General features: G+C 59.9%; 1 protein-coding gene across 9 annotated transcripts in view; it reads left to right on the top strand.

Annotated features, from left to right (window-relative positions):
- The window catches only part of ADGRL1 (adhesion G protein-coupled receptor L1), a 44,122-nt gene that overhangs the window by 25,083 nt on the left and 3,909 nt on the right, over positions 1 to 15,130 (top strand). Inside the window, exons 3-22 of one of the 9 annotated variants that reach the window (XM_074338092.1) lie at positions 1,658 to 1,672; positions 3,841 to 3,925; positions 5,081 to 5,881; positions 6,768 to 7,082; positions 7,835 to 7,938; positions 8,249 to 8,434; positions 8,668 to 8,706; positions 8,862 to 9,045; positions 9,219 to 9,341; positions 9,807 to 10,021; positions 10,300 to 10,470; positions 10,920 to 11,129; positions 11,216 to 11,436; positions 11,570 to 11,636; positions 11,969 to 12,060; positions 12,515 to 12,683; positions 13,920 to 14,048; positions 14,220 to 14,316; positions 14,394 to 14,522; positions 14,691 to 14,708. In XM_074338092.1, coding sequence (XP_074194193.1) covers positions 1,658 to 1,672; positions 3,841 to 3,925; positions 5,081 to 5,881; positions 6,768 to 7,082; positions 7,835 to 7,938; positions 8,249 to 8,434; positions 8,668 to 8,706; positions 8,862 to 9,045; positions 9,219 to 9,341; positions 9,807 to 10,021; positions 10,300 to 10,470; positions 10,920 to 11,129; positions 11,216 to 11,436; positions 11,570 to 11,636; positions 11,969 to 12,060; positions 12,515 to 12,683; positions 13,920 to 14,048; positions 14,220 to 14,316; positions 14,394 to 14,522; positions 14,691 to 14,708 — 3,370 coding nt within the window. Of the gene's footprint in view, positions 1 to 1,654; positions 1,673 to 3,840; positions 3,926 to 5,080; positions 5,882 to 6,767; positions 7,083 to 7,834; positions 7,939 to 8,248; positions 8,435 to 8,667; positions 8,707 to 8,861; positions 9,046 to 9,218; positions 9,342 to 9,806; positions 10,022 to 10,299; positions 10,471 to 10,919; positions 11,130 to 11,215; positions 11,437 to 11,569; positions 11,637 to 11,968; positions 12,061 to 12,514; positions 12,684 to 13,919; positions 14,317 to 14,393; positions 14,523 to 14,690; positions 14,709 to 15,130 lie in introns of all 9 variants that reach the window. The other 8 variants (XM_019746109.2, XM_019746108.2, XM_074338093.1 and 5 more) reach the window with 8 other exon arrangements.

Raw genomic sequence — 15,130 nt, 5'->3', positions numbered from 1 at the left:
ATAATGGGCAGGAGAAAAATCCCCTGGGCCAAGTGGAGTCCAAGTAAGTGGACACCATACAGGTAAAGAAGCAGGAAAAAAGTTTAGAGAGCCTGGGGCGGAGAGACCTCCTGGAGCCACAGCCTGGTGTGGGCAGGGGCGTAACCCACAGAGACCAGGAGGGAGGCAGGTTAGCCCAGGGGACGAGCGGCCCCCAGTTTGATGGGGGAGAGCTAGCTTAAGCCCTGGGGAAGACAGGGCTCACACACAGTGGGTGTGTGTGGGGCACAGCGGGGCCATGTGTGCCCCAGGCAGGCAGAGCTGGGGGCTGAGCTAGTTCCCGGTTCCAGAGGAAGGGAACTGGAAGATGGAAGCTAGGCGCCAGAACAGAGAGGCTGGGTACTCACTTGTCTCCAAAACGTTCGCTGAGCACCTCCTGTGTGCCAGGCCCTGGATGAGGCGCTAGGAAGGCAGCCAAACCCTGTAGAACTCCCTGCTTCCACCTCCAGAGAGGTGGCGGGAGAGCCAGGCCCTGGTCAGAGGTTCCTGAGGGGCCGGGGTACAGAGCCTAGAGGGGTGCAGCCATGGCAGCCATCTTGCCCTGGGCTTCAGAGGCTGGGGTGGTCCCCGTGCTGGTGTGGGCGGGGCTGGGGGAGGTGCAGGCACTACCGTGGGTAGGGGGCAGTGACGATGTGGGATGCCCCCACAAACACACATTGGACAGGCCCGACTAACATTGCATTTGCCTTGCAGCTGAGCACAGTCTAACCGTGGCCCCTTCCTCCCCCAGGTGCCGCCAGCCCACCAGGCAGCGGGTGGCATGGAGCTCCTGGCTCTGGGGCCCCCCGGGGGCGGGACTTGGCAGAGAAACTGAGTCTTGGGGGAGCGTGGAAGTCTGTCTGTGCCCCCACCTGCTGTCCTGCCCCATCTGTGCCGTCTCCCCACCCCAGCCGCTGACCTCTCTGCCTCTGTCTCCCCACCCCAGCTCTCTGAGGCCCGAGGGCTCTGCCTGTCTGCCTCTCAGTCATTCTATGTCCAACTCTACCACCCTCTCTCTGTGTTGGCTTTTTCTGGGTTGTGAGGGCTTGGGGGAACCCAGCTGGACTCGGGCAGGGCCAGCACAGACACTAAAGGAGTTCAGCATGTTCTCTTAGCTCCCAGTGCCCAGGGCCTAGGAGGCACTGAACCCCCTCCTCTGGACCCCTGGTTCTGGCAGGAGGGCAGCAGGCAGGGTGGGAGGGGATCTAAGTGGTTCCTCTCCCCCTCCTTCCCTGGCATCCCCCTAACCAGAACCTGCCTCTCAGCTGGGACTCCCCGCTCCCTGCCCCGCTACACTGAGGGTGCCCACTCATATGAGGCCATGGTCCACCTGCCTGCCTGTTCCCGCCTCACCCTGTGTCACTCTTGGTCTTTGTCCTCCCGCGTGTCTCCCCCTCCCTGTGACTGTCTTCCCCAACAACCTCTCACCCTGACCCTACCCCAGAGGAAGGGACTTGGGGGGTGGGGGCTGAGCTGATGCTACATTGGGGTTGGGGAACCAGAAGTGAGGAAAGAAAGGAAAAGGGGGCGTGTTGCCAGAAAAGAAACAAAAGCAATTTAATCTCTTTTTTTTTCTCTTTTTTTCTTGCACATTTTTTTTTCAATTTGTTTTCTCTCTCTCTTCCGATGCTTAAAGTAGAAGTGGAGCAGAAAGGTAAACGCACTGTTACCAATGCTAACCCCTAACTCACACTTTGTTTTACCTGTACCATACTTATGTGACCCGCCCTCCCCTCTCGGCCCCTTCTTCTCCCACCCCCCACTGGGTCCAGTTGCTAGCCCCCACTCCGGGTGTCCTCCCGGTGGGGTCAGCCCTGGTCCAGCCACGGGGAACTCCACCCTCCAGACACCCGAAGAAGCTCCTCTCTGAGCACGGGCAGGACCTTCTGTCTGTCTGTCTCTCTCTTTCTCTCTCTCTCTCTTTTTCCCTGTCCCTGCTTCCTAGTCCCTGGCCCTTACGGGGGACCTGGCCTTCTCTCATACTTCTTTTGCCTCCTTCAGGAGAAGTTTGTAAGCATCAGGGGCGGGTGGGGACCCCCTTCCCTGGCTCCCAAATGGGGGCGGGGGTGGAGGGGCACCGGTGAGCGTCTTTCTCTTCTCTTCTTCCTGCCCCAACTTTGGTAACTTGTTTCCCATTGGGGGAGGTGGGCTGGAAGGCACACCTTTGTTTTCCTTTCTGGGAGCAGATTCATCCTATCCCTCGGGCTCCTGGTGGCTTAAGTTCCTTCTGGTTTGGCGTTTCCAAGGCCCAGAGCTGTTTTGGAGCACAGAGCGCCAGTTTCCCCACCCCCAACCCCCATCCTCAACCAGCTGGGGCCCAGCCCTGGGGAGGGGTATAAGCTGTCCCTAGCCCTGGGAGGGCATCATGCCAAATGGGGCAAGGGGGTGGGGGTGGGCCTCATGGTGTGGGGAGTGTGGGTGGGGGAGTGATTTTTTCCTCTGGTTCTGAAACACTTGCGAAGCTGCAGTCAGGGTTTCTTCTGGGCTGTTGTGGTTAGAGGACCAGGGGGGAGGGCGGGGGTGGTGTAGGCTGGGTCTTCTAGGAGCACCGTAATTTCTTGGGGCTTTAACCTTCAGCAGGGGAGTGGAAGAACTCTGGTGGGTAGGGCTGTCCATCATGGGGGGGTGGGCAAGGGCTTCCGCTGAAGGGCTTGGAGGGCAGGATGTTGGGGATGGTGGCTTCCTCCTCTGAAAGTTTTGGAAAACTGACAGCTCTGAGGCTGGCAGAAGGGGCAGTGCTGGGTGAGACATCCTTTCAGATCTCTTTTGCCTTGAAATTACGGTGGTCTGTGGAGCATCCCCTTTGAGGGAGGTGGGGCGGGGTCCCTCCGAGCTGCTCCCCTCCCTCCTGCCCCTCTCCCGCATCTCAGAGAGGCCTGGGCAGCCATGCCACGGTCTGCCCCTCACAGCACCCCACCACTCTCTCCCTCTCTCTCTCCCGGAGTCTCTCTCCCACCCAGCACCAGACACTCTTCTTGCAGGCCCGGTGGTGGTTTGGATACGAAGCCCTGGATCTTTTCTCTTCAAGATGCGGGTGGGGGGTGGGAAAAGGAGGTGTTGGGAGCTTGGTGCTAGGGAGGGGTCCTTGCTGGCAAAGGCCCCAGGCAGACCCTTCTTCATCTTTCCCCCTACCCCGGGGTAACCTCTAACCACATTTTCCTCCTCCATGCCCTTCTGACCAGGTCAGACTCTGAGACCTCCCACCGCCCCCCTCATACGCACTGCTGGCAGGTGGCCCCCCTGGCTTGGGGAGAGGGGAGTCCTGGGCACAGAAGAAATGGGTGTAGGCCAGGTGTCCTGGAGAGAAGGTGCAGGCCAACACCTCAGGGATGGGGACAGGGAGATGGTGGAGCCCAAGGGCCCAAGCCAGGATCCTTCTGTGTCCAGCCCACCTCTGTACCCTGGATTTCCCTCCCCCTCCTAAAACAGGGCATGCTCCTGGCTGCTTTGTGCCTGGGGACCCTTGGGCTGCCCCCCAAGCCAGTGCCAGGTCCCAGCCCTCCCTCTCCCCCTTGGGGCCAGCTGCTTTGGTCACAGGCCAAGCAGAAGCAGAGAATTCACTGCAAACCCTCACCCTGGCCTGTCTGTGGGTTCTGCTAGCAGGGAAGTGAGAGGGAGGCCCCAGCTATCCTGGATGGAGGGGCCTCTGGCCATCACTACTCTGGGAGGAGGAGGGGAGCCTGACCACTGACCGTGAGAGTCCAGACCTCCACTGGGTCAGTAGGGGAGGCTAGGAGTAGTTGGTGCTGGGATGTGACGGGGCAAGGGTGGGCAGGCCAGCCGGGGCCAACGAGATGCAGTTGAGGTTTTCCTCCTTTTCAGGGAATGGGGGGGTGGGGCGGGGCCCCCCACCTTTCTGACATCAGCGCTGCCTTGGTCCCTCCTCCCGAGCCGGGGATGGTTGCAGGTAAATCGGGGTCGGGGCAGGGGAGGTGGTGGGCCTGGCTGGGGCGGGCTGGGTCTTTATCCTAGCACCTGGTTCCCTCCCTTGCCCCTCTGAGCTGGACCTGGGACTGCCCCTCGAGGGACCCTCAGTCCGGCCTGGGCCTTGGAGTGAATTCTCTGCTCACCCCCTCTCTCCTCTGCCAGCACTAACCCTTTCTTCCCAGGTGGTCTCCAGTGTGCCTCCCTTGGAGCCAGGACCTCTGCTGAGGCCCCCCCACCTTGTCTCTCTTCCCTCCACGCAGCTCTCCTTCCCCTCCCCAATTCTCCCGGGGAGTCCCCTCCCCCCATGTCATCCTCCCATCCCTGTGCACCAGTCAGTGCCTGCTGCTGAGCAAAGCCCATGAGAGACCCTGCCGGCTGGGGCAGGTGCCTTGGGGAGGGGCTGAACTTTTCCAAAAACCTTTCCTGATTGTGTGGGTACTGCATGTGGGGGGGGGGGCACAGGCTGCATCAGGAATCTTGGGTGCTTCCCCCACCCTGGTATGGGGGTACAAGACTGACATCGACCTGACACCCATAGTGGGTACAGAAACATTACTACCTTGCAATTTTTGCAGGAGGAAGAAAGTGGAGTTAAAAAAACAAAACAAAACAAAACTGTGTCCTGGTGTGGTTGGTGAAGGATGGGACCCTGGACTCTAGCTCTTCCGTAGGGGGCGGAGACGATGGCGAAGGGGCAGGGGGCTGAGTCCCTGGAACCTCAAAGCCACCAGCCAGTGGCTGCAGTGAGGAGAATTTTCTGCCCAGCTTAAGGCACACGACAATGGCTCTGGGAGGGCTCTTGCCAAACCAAACCCCTTATCCCCAGCCTGTGGGGTCTCTAGCAGCCAGGGAAGGAAAGAGGGACACTACCTCCCCCCACTAACCCTGCTCTTAATGGCCTCCAGGGTTGATATCTCCAGGGAGAGGGGCAGCTGGGCAGGGCGGGGGTCCCAGCCCGGAAACCCCCTTCCCATCACCAGCCCTACCAAGCAACCGTGACTGCAGCAGCAGGAGGGGACAGCCTGGCTCCCCCAGCCCGGTCCTGTGACCAACTTGCTTCTCTCTCCCTCTCTCCCCGCCCCCCTTTACCTCTTCTCCTCTCCTGCTTCCTCCCCACCCACCCCGGCCCACCCAGTCTTCGTGTGCCCAGGGACCCTGCAGAAGGTGCTGGAGCCCACTTCAACACACGAGTCAGAGCACCAGTCTGGCGCGTGGTGCAAGGACCCACTACAGGCCGGCGACCGCATCTATGTCATGCCTTGGATCCCCTACCGCACCGACACGCTGACGGAGTACGCCTCGTGGGAGGATTACGTGGCCGCGCGCCACACCACCACCTACCGCCTGCCCAACCGCGTGGACGGCACCGGTTTCGTGGTCTACGATGGCGCTGTCTTCTACAACAAGGAGCGCACGCGCAACATCGTCAAGTACGATCTTCGCACGCGCATCAAGAGTGGGGAGACAGTCATCAACACGGCCAACTACCACGACACCTCTCCCTACCGCTGGGGGGGCAAGACCGACATTGACCTGGCCGTGGACGAGAACGGACTGTGGGTCATCTACGCCACCGAGGGCAACAACGGGCGGCTGGTGGTGAGCCAGCTCAACCCCTATACGCTGCGCTTCGAGGGCACGTGGGAAACCGGCTACGATAAGCGCTCGGCATCCAACGCCTTCATGGTGTGTGGCGTCCTCTACGTGCTGCGCTCCGTCTACGTGGATGACGACAGCGAGGCCGCGGGCAACCGCGTGGACTACGCCTTCAACACCAACGCTAACCGCGAGGAGCCGGTCAGCCTGGCCTTTCCCAACCCCTACCAGTTCGTCTCCTCTGTGGACTACAACCCGCGTGACAACCAGCTCTATGTCTGGAACAACTACTTCGTCGTGCGCTATAGCCTGGAGTTTGGGCCGCCTGACCCCAGTGCCGGTGAGGACAACTCGTGTTCACTGGTCCCGGGATGGGGGGTGCACTGTGGGAGCTCTTAGGGATCTAGGGAGCTCTTAGGTGGTTGTTTTGGGGGAGCTCTGAAGGTCGGAGAGACTCACACAGCACGAGCTGTTCTAAGCACTTAGCAGCTGGTAACTAACTCGTCTAATCCTTGCAGTCTGTGACACGGGTTAACGTCCCCTAGTTTACATATGAGGAAACTGAGGCACTGGGTGGGTGGGGAATAACTTAGTTAAGGATTTTGCCCCAGGACTCTGGACCTAATCACGGAGCTGCACTGCCTTTCCCAGGGTCCTGTGCACTTTTAGCCTTGGAACTTTTATCGACCAGAATCTTGGGGGGAAGCCCAAATATCGGGTAAAACGGAACAAGGTGGACACTGCTGATGTTGATGAGGGCCCCTCTGCAGTCTCATTTGTCCCCTTAGCTGCCCTGAGCCAGCTCTGAGCAGCCCCAAGGCTCCAGGGAGCCTGACCTAATCCAGCCTCATTTGCATAATGGGGAACTGAGGAAAGGGGCAAGGAGGGTTCCAGAGACCAGAGTGAGAGTAACTGAGAATGAGAAGCCGTGGTGTTCACACCCTTCCTGGCCTGTGTCCTCTCTAGTTGCTTTCTCAGACCTCACAGTGCACACGAGTGAATTTTTACCGCCTTTTGATGCTTTAGATGGTCCCACGGGTGTGAGGGACCCCTGTGGGAAGAGAGAATGCAGAGGGGATCCGCTCCCAGACCCAGTGAGGACCAAAGACACTTTTTCACTTCAGTGGCAAGAAAGATGCTCGGCTGCCAGGGACCTGGTGCCCAGGCACGCTGAGGGGAGCCCGAGCATGGGAGTGACTTTCTCTCGTACTCCCTCTGCATTCCAGGCCCAGCCACTTCGCCGCCCCTCAGCACGACTACCACAGTCCGGCCCACGCCCCTCACCAGCACGGCCTCACCCGCAGCTACCACCCCGCTCCGCCGGGCACCTCTCACCACGCACCCAGTGGGTGCCATCAACCAGCTGGGACCTGACCTGCCGCCAGCCACAGCCCCGGCCCCCAGCACCAGGCGGCCCCCAGCCCCCAATCTGCATGTGTCCCCAGAGCTCTTCTGTGAACCTCGAGAGGTACGGCGGGTCCAGTGGCCAGCCACCCAGCAGGGCATGCTGGTGGAGAGGCCCTGCCCCAAGGGGACTCGAGGTGAGTACAGAGGCCTTGGTCACCTCCACTGTGGCTGGCTTGGGGGGTGGCCACTGCTGGTCTGGCCAGGGAAGGGACAGGGGACATGCCCACCACTCATCTTAGCATAGATCCACTTACCTGTCCATCTCCCTGCCAGAGCATGGGCTTTATGCAGTAGGGGTCACGCCTGATAGCTGCAGCTGTGTCCCCAGAGCCCAGCAGAGCTCCCAGGGCACAGTAGCAGCTCAGTTAGTCCCCAGCCATCCTGTCCCCTGTCCTTCCCTGCAGTGCTGATCACCTGCCACATGCAAAGCACCAGGCAGACCCTGCAAGGAGCCCACAGAGGTGACTTTGGTGGGTTCCAGCCTTGGGCTGAGATGGAACAGCCCTGGGAACAGCTGGTGGCAGGAGACAGCAGCTGAAGTACCAGAGGGATGGGGCCGGGACCACATGCTCCAGGGCCTTGAGGGGAGGGTCAGAAGAGGCTTCATGGAGAGGGCACTTCCAAGTTGGGCTTTGTTAGAAAGTTCTAATTTGGGTAGGTAAAGATGGAAGGGGAGCCAAAAGGGAGAGCTTAGGGAAGTGGGGGGTAGCTTATGTCACCTCAGAGTGACACCTCTCTTGACTGTCTGGTCCACTTCATGTCTGGTCTTCCATGTTCCCCTCACCTCTTTCCTCTCCCACTTGTCTCCCTCTGTCGTCTCCTTTGGCCCATCCTTCTCTCTTTCCTTGTGGCCCCCTTCTCTGTTCCTGTCTGTCTGTCCCTGCAGGAATTGCCTCCTTCCAGTGTCTACCAGCTCTGGGGCTCTGGAACCCCCGGGGCCCTGACCTCAGCAACTGCACCTCCCCCTGGGTCAACCAGGTGGCCCAGAAGGTACCAGCAGCAGCCGCCCCTCCCAGACAGGCACCTGTGCTCACACACTGGGCCCTGGGTGGCTGGGCGCAGGGTGCAGCGGGTTCCGTGGAGCAATGGGAGACAGAGGGAGACAATTGGGCAACAGGTTTGAGAGAAAGGACTGTGGGTTCTCCTCCCTGGCCTACAGAGTGGGGGAGAGGGCTGACAGGGAGAAGGGGCAGCAGAGAGCAGTGAGAATGGCCTAGCAGGCTAGGCATGTGCAAAGGGACTGTGGGGGAAGCACGATGGCCCCTGACACCGCCGGGTCCCCCACTCCTGCCTCACGCAGATCAAGAGTGGGGAGAATGCAGCCAACATTGCCAGTGAGCTGGCCCGCCACACCCGGGGTTCCATCTATGCGGGGGACGTGTCCTCCTCTGTGAAGCTGATGGAGCAGCTGCTAGACATCCTGGATGCCCAGCTGCAGGCCCTGCGGCCCATCGAGCGCGAGTCGGCTGGCAAGAACTACAATAAGGTGGGGCCTGGCAGTGGGGCTGACAATGGGCACTGCCCCAGAGGCTCAGGAAGATTCTGGCCTGGTACCTCCAAGCTAGGCTGCCCTGGATGGGCCTGGGGGTCAGGGATCCCTTAGGAACAACTCTTGCTAATGGCCCAGCCCCAGGTTGGTGGCAGATGCAGAACAGTGAGAGTGGGTGAGGGGAGTGGGGCTGGAGGCGGGCCTGACAGCGCCTCCATCTCTTTCCCTAGATGCACAAGCGGGAGAGAACCTGCAAGGACTACATCAAGGTGAGGCCCAGAGGGCTCCTGCTGGCCGAGGGCGGTGGGACAGGCTCCACTTGGCACTGAGGAATGGAGGTTGAGAGGAGGGGATGCAGAGCCCAGCTCAATGGACTAGAGGATGTGGGGGGGACTCACAGTGCACCCCACAAAAACTCGTGCAGGCTGTGGTGGAGACAGTGGACAACCTGCTGCGGCCGGAGGCTCTCGAGTCTTGGAAGGACATGAACGCCACGGAGCAGGTGCACACGGCCACCATGCTCCTGGACGTCCTAGAGGAGGGCGCCTTCCTGCTGGCTGACAATGTCAGGGAGCCAGCCCGCTTCCTGGCTGCCAAGCAAAACGTGGGTGAGTGCTGCGGTCTCACTGTGGCAAGTTCAGGTGCAAACCTTGAACTGTGGGGTCCGCCTGTTCCAAAGACCATGGGGGATGCCCTGGCACCCTGGCCCTTGACTTCGGATCTCCGGACTGGAGACAGACCCCAGCCCCATATGCCCTGCCATCATCCTCTGTCCCCACAGTCCTGGAGGTCACGGTCCTGAACACAGAGGGCCAAGTACAGGAGCTGGTGTTCCCCCAGGAGTACCCGAGCGAGAACTCCATCCAGCTGTCAGCCAACACCATCAAGCAGAACAGCCGCAACGGTCAGTGCCCGGCCCCACGCTGGCTCTGCCCGCCACAGTGGCTCTCAGCTTTTATGGGGTTGAAGAGTCCAAGAAAAGGTTGGGACCTGTAACAACACACAGAGAACTCCTCTGCTCAAGCTTGTGGGGACCCAAAGCCCCACAGAGCCCAGGACACATTGCAGTCTGCAGGGCTCACTCCTGTGCAGCAGCATTTGGTCCTCACAGCTCAGGGAGGATTGTCCCGTTTGAGACTAAGGCTCAGTGAGGTTAGAGATTCACTCAAGGTTACAACGCAAGTGAGAGGTGCCCAGGGACCCAGCCCTGCCTACTGCCCTGCTGTTTGGCACTGCCTACAACTGAGCAGTGGTCCCGGGGAAGGGCTCCCTGAGCCCCACTTGCCTGGGCTGCAGCCTCATGAAGCCAAGTCCTGGTGGCTGGAGGTCTGCTGGCCAGGGCTGACGGCACACGTGCCTGTCTTTCCAGGGGTGGTCAAAGTTGTCTTTATTCTCTATAACAACCTGGGCCTCTTCCTGTCCACTGAGAATGCCACGGTGAAGCTGGCAGGTGAAGCGAGCACGGGTGGCCCGGGAGGCGCCTCCCTGGTGGTGAACTCGCAGGTCATCGCAGCCTCCATCAACAAGGAGTCAAGCCGGGTCTTCCTCATGGACCCTGTCATCTTCACCGTGGCCCACCTAGAGGTGAGCTGAGGTACACCCCGCCCTTCATGGGAGTCTCAGCTTCCCCCATGACTCCCCCCACTGCATGTTCATATACCCTAAGAGCAAGTTCCGAACCCTTCCTGGGCCACCAGCCCCCAGCCTCCACCTCAGCAGCTTTGGCCATTTGTCCCCAGATATCTCAGACAGCCGCCTGAAGCCCCAGGCACTTTTCCAGGTTTGTTGCTATCCCCATAGTTAGGTGTGAGGGCTAAGGGGGGTTCCCTACATCTGACTCCCCGGTCACCACCACATAACAGGCGAAAAACCACTTTAATGCTAACTGCTCCTTCTGGAACTACTCGGAGCGGTCCATGCTGGGTTACTGGTCGACCCAAGGCTGCCGCCTGGTGGAATCCAACAAGACCCACACGACGTGTGCCTGCAGCCACCTCACCAACTTTGCTGTGCTCATGGCTCACCGCGAGATCGTAAGCTGGCCAGCGCTCTGCTGCGCTGCTCCGGGCGGGCCTGCTGGCCTGGCTTTGCATGGCATCATAGAGTGCGGCATGGGCAGTGCCAGGGAAGGCCAACTTCGTGGGCATGGGGGGCCACCAGTCTTGCCCAGGGCATGAGGCCACACGTCTGGTTCTCTCTGGTCATGGTCCCACCTTCTGCCAAGGCACTCTGGAGAAGCAAGTTGGTGTCACGTTTGTCATCTCTCCACACGCCTTCCAGAGCATGAGGAAGTGAGCGTGCTGCCTGTAGAGGGGTGGGGGCTGGCAAGTTGGCTGGGAGCAGAAGGCTGGGGGCTCGGGGGGGCTGTGCCAATGCTGTTCGTGGCCCAAGGCCTTGCCCACAGCTGGCACCTAGCTGAGCACAGGGTGAGCCTGGCCGTGTGCAAGGCCAAGGGCACTGAGTGCCCCCTGCTGTCCCCCAGTACCAGGGCCGCATCAACGAGCTGCTGCTGTCGGTCATCACCTGGGTGGGCATCGTGATCTCCCTGGTCTGTCTGGCCATCTGCATCTCCACATTCTGCTTCCTGCGGGGGCTGCAGACGGACCGCAACACCATCCACAAGAACCTGTGCATCAACCTCTTCCTGGCCGAGCTGCTTTTCCTGGTCGGCATAGACAAGACCCAGTATGAGGTGGGCCGGCCGTGGGGCAGGAGTGGGGGGAGCGAGGAGGGCCGACCGAGCCCCGCAGCCTCTCACACGTGGCCCCCGTCCTGCAGATTGCCTGCCCCATCTTCGCTGGCCTCCTGCACTACTTCTTCCTGGCTGCCTTCTCGTGGCTGTGCCTGGAGGGCGTGCACCTCTACCTGCTGTTGGTGGAGGTGTTTGAGAGCGAGTACTCCCGTACCAAGTACTACTACCTGGGTGGCTACTGCTTCCCAGCCCTGGTGGTGGGCATCGCGGCTGCCATCGACTACCGCAGCTACGGCACCGAGAAGGCGTGAGTTGCTCCCCGCCCGTGTCTCCTCCTGCCTGGTTTCCTGCTCAGCAGTGGGACCCTGGGCTCCTGGGGTTGGAGGGAAGCCAGCACCCCACCCCCGCCTCTCTCTACGCCAGCCCTGCTTCCTTTACAGCTGCTGGCTCCGAGTAGACAATTACTTCATCTGGAGCTTTATCGGGCCTGTCTCCTTTGTTATCGTGGTAAGTCGGAAGGTAGTACCCCTGGTACTGCCTCTGTCCTTTTCCCTGGCTGGCCTTGACGCTGATCCCCAGTCTCCCTGAGCCCTTGAAAACTATGGGGACTGAGCAGCCAGCTAAGATGGGAGCACAGAGGTCTGTCCGTCCCGGAGCTGTGATCTGAGCCCCTGCTGAGTCAGGCTGGGGGCCCCATCCTCCCAGCAATGGGAGCCACGGCGCAGGCACCTGGGGACAGGCCCACTGGCAGAGGCCCTGAGGGAGGGGGTGCGGGCTGGTCCTCCCAGAAGCTCGCACGGCAGCGGAGCAGCCCAGCCCAGCGCCCCCTGCCGTCGCAGGTGAACCTGGTGTTCCTCATGGTGACCCTGCACAAGATGGTCCGCAGCTCGTCTGTGCTCAAGCCCGACTCCAGTCGCCTCGACAACATTAAGTGAGCACCTCTCTCCCCGCATCCCTGTCCCCCAGAACCCCACACCGGGCTTCCTCTGGTGTCACACAATATGATTTAAGGACAGAGACGGTGTTTTATTACTGCGGTACATGGCATTAGCACCTCCATCCTCCTGTTTGGGGGACATGACTGCTTAGGGTGAAGCTGAGTTCAAAAAGTGAGTCCATTTCCGGGCAACTTAGAGAGACATAGGCAGCAATAGATAGTTCAAGGGTCTAGAAATATGGCCAAAAGGATGAAGGATGCAGGGAAATGGCTGGCCATTCATTCACAAACCCCGACTGCTGACCTCTGCCTGCCCCAGGCCCAGGCTGGGCAGAAGTGTCACTGGGCAGCCATTCTCCCGAGGCTTACTCACCCAAAGAGGCCAATGGGGAAGGCATCTCCGCTGGCGGGTACTTTTGTCATCCCTGTCCCCTCTCCCCACCCCCAGATCCTGGGCCCTGGGGGCCATCGCGCTGCTCTTCCTCCTGGGCCTCACCTGGGCTTTTGGCCTCCTGTTCATCAACAAGGAGTCAGTGGTCATGGCCTATCTCTTCACCACCTTCAACGCCTTCCAGGGGGTCTTCATCTTCGTCTTTCACTGCGCCTTACAGAAGAAGGTGAGGTCGGGGAGGGGCCCCGGCGCTTCCCCTCTTCAGGGGCCTATCTGCTATGAGGGGAGGACGGGCTTGGGGCAGGGAGAGTTTAGCCACAGGTGACAAATTCTGGAAAACAGCAACAGACTGGAGGAGTGAGAAAGCCAGGCAGATTTGGGGAGCTAGGAGAGCACAGGCAGGGACGTGGTAACAGAGCTCCATTGCGTGGAGGAAAATGACAGGGCACCATCCAGATGTATGTTTCCTAATTTAATAGTTAAGGAACAAACTGTGAGTTTTGTGGGGATAGAAAGTTTCCTTTTTAAATAAAGTGTGTTAAAATCTAAATGTTAAAATAAATGAAGAAGATAACAGAAGCAGAGGAATGTCGAGAGGGCATTCAAGACTCAAGGCATTTGTATACTTGGTCCTGAAGGCAGTGGGGGGCCCCGTCAGACTGTTGTTGGTCTGGGGGGACAGCGAGGTAGGTAAGGCTAAGGCGGGGAATGAAGAGAGCAGTGATCAGAGTCCTGCTACAAGGTTGTATCCCTGCTCCGCTCAAAACCATCTGGTGGCCCCCGCTGGACACACAGGGACAGTGACATCCTTACATGTCCCCCATGACACACAGTCAAAACCAGTGCCCTTGCATGGCCCCCACCTCACATACAGTGACAGTTCCTTCCTTATAGGAGCCGCCTCCAGCCATTTTCTCTGTCCCCTATATTGGGACCCTCCTCAGGGCTCCTGCCCCGCTCCTCCCCAGGTATCTGCAGGGCCTGCTGCCTTAGCTCTCTCGGGTCTTTGCCGAAATGTGTCCTCAGTGAAGCCTCCCCTGAACTATTTGAAATTGCAAACCACCACTACCCTCAACCCCAGCCAGGACTGCCTGACCCCCTTCTCAGCCACAGGTCTGTCACCATCAGACATCCTCCATTAGGTACTGATGTTTGCATCTACGTTATGTCTGGCTGCTAAGATAGCAGTTCTGAGAGGTAGGGCTTTGTCTCTGATTTGTTCTGTACCATGCCTGGCACGGAGACGATGCTCATTAAAGAGCTGTTGAGTCATTGAATGGATGAGAAACTATCCATGGAGGTGGAGAAAGGAGGATGGGTTTAAGTGAGGAGAGAGAGTCTATCTCCCCGACTGGCTGCTGGGGTACAGGAGACAGTGAGGTTTCTCATGCCCACTGGCAGCTTGGTCTCCGGGCTGCTGAGGTGGGGGCCTGGCTGCCAGCTGCCTGTCCTCGCCCCTCAGGTGCACAAGGAGTACAGCAAGTGCCTGCGACACTCCTACTGCTGCATCCGCTCCCCGCCTGGGGGCGCTCACGGCTCACTCAAGACCTCAGCCATGCGGAGCAACACCCGCTACTACACGGGGACGCAGGTATCTGGGCTAGGCTGGGCACAGGCAGGGCCCCCTGGGGCTGAGTGCAGGCCTGAGAGGCGGGCAGCACTTGGCCCAGGTCCCTGGCGGTGCTCGTTAGGCGAGTGGTCTCAGAAAGATCCTGGAGGGTGGGCAACTCGAGGGCCCCTCACATCTGGGCTGTGTCCCCAGAGCCGAATCCGGAGGATGTGGAATGACACCGTGAGGAAACAGACAGAATCCTCCTTCATGGCGGGTGACATCAACAGTACCCCCACCCTGAACCGAGGTGAGACAGTGTCCCTGACCCCCAGCTCCAGTCCCAGGAGCTTCCAGGCCTCCTGTGACCTCTGTTCTCACATACAGGTACCATGGGGAACCACCTGCTGACCAACCCTGTGCTGCAGCCCCGTGGGGGCACCAGCCCCTATAATACCCTCATTGCCGAGTCAGTGGGCTTCAATCCCTCCTCGCCCCCCGTCTTCAACTCCCCAGGTGAGAGCATCTGGTGGTGGGAGAGGGAGACAGCCCAGGTCGGAGTGTGAGGCATGCATCCTGAGGGGTCTTTACTTGGGCTGTCGTCGTGCCTCCTGAACGGGGGTCTGGACTCGGCTTCTAAGCCCACTCACCTTCTCTCTTTTCCCTCCTGGCTGGCACCTTCAGGGAGCTACCGAGAACCCAGTAAGTGTGACTTGCCTGGTAACATTTCTGAGGCCAGGAGGGGAACGTGGCAGTGGCCTCCTCTGATGGCTTCACTCACTTAGGGAGGAGAACTCAGGGTGCTCCCCGCAGCGTATCCACGCACAGCCTCTGGCTTGGCAGCTAGCTCGTGTTGCCTTTGGGCCTCAGGGGAATGAAGGTGATGAGGGTCAGAGCACAGGAAATGGACCCAGACACCCAGGTCTCCTCACACTGCTGAGATTCTGTGCCCCTAGCTGGGAGGGGACCCTGGGGAAACTGGTCTCCACCCCCACTTCCACCAGCCTGTTGCATGGCAGGTGTCCCCAGTGTCAGTGAGGAAGAGGGAATGGGAGACCCCGCTCCTCAGTCGCAGGGGTGAGGCCAGGCACCCCAGGCCACACGGCTCGCACCCCTCTTGCTGC

This window comes from Rhinolophus sinicus, linkage group LG07 (genome assembly GCF_036562045.2).
Source record: "Rhinolophus sinicus isolate RSC01 linkage group LG07, ASM3656204v1, whole genome shotgun sequence".
Lineage (NCBI taxonomy): Eukaryota > Metazoa > Chordata > Mammalia > Chiroptera > Rhinolophidae > Rhinolophus > Rhinolophus sinicus.
Note: the sequence above shows the minus strand (reverse complement) of the source record. Positions and strands in the feature narration are given on the sequence as shown.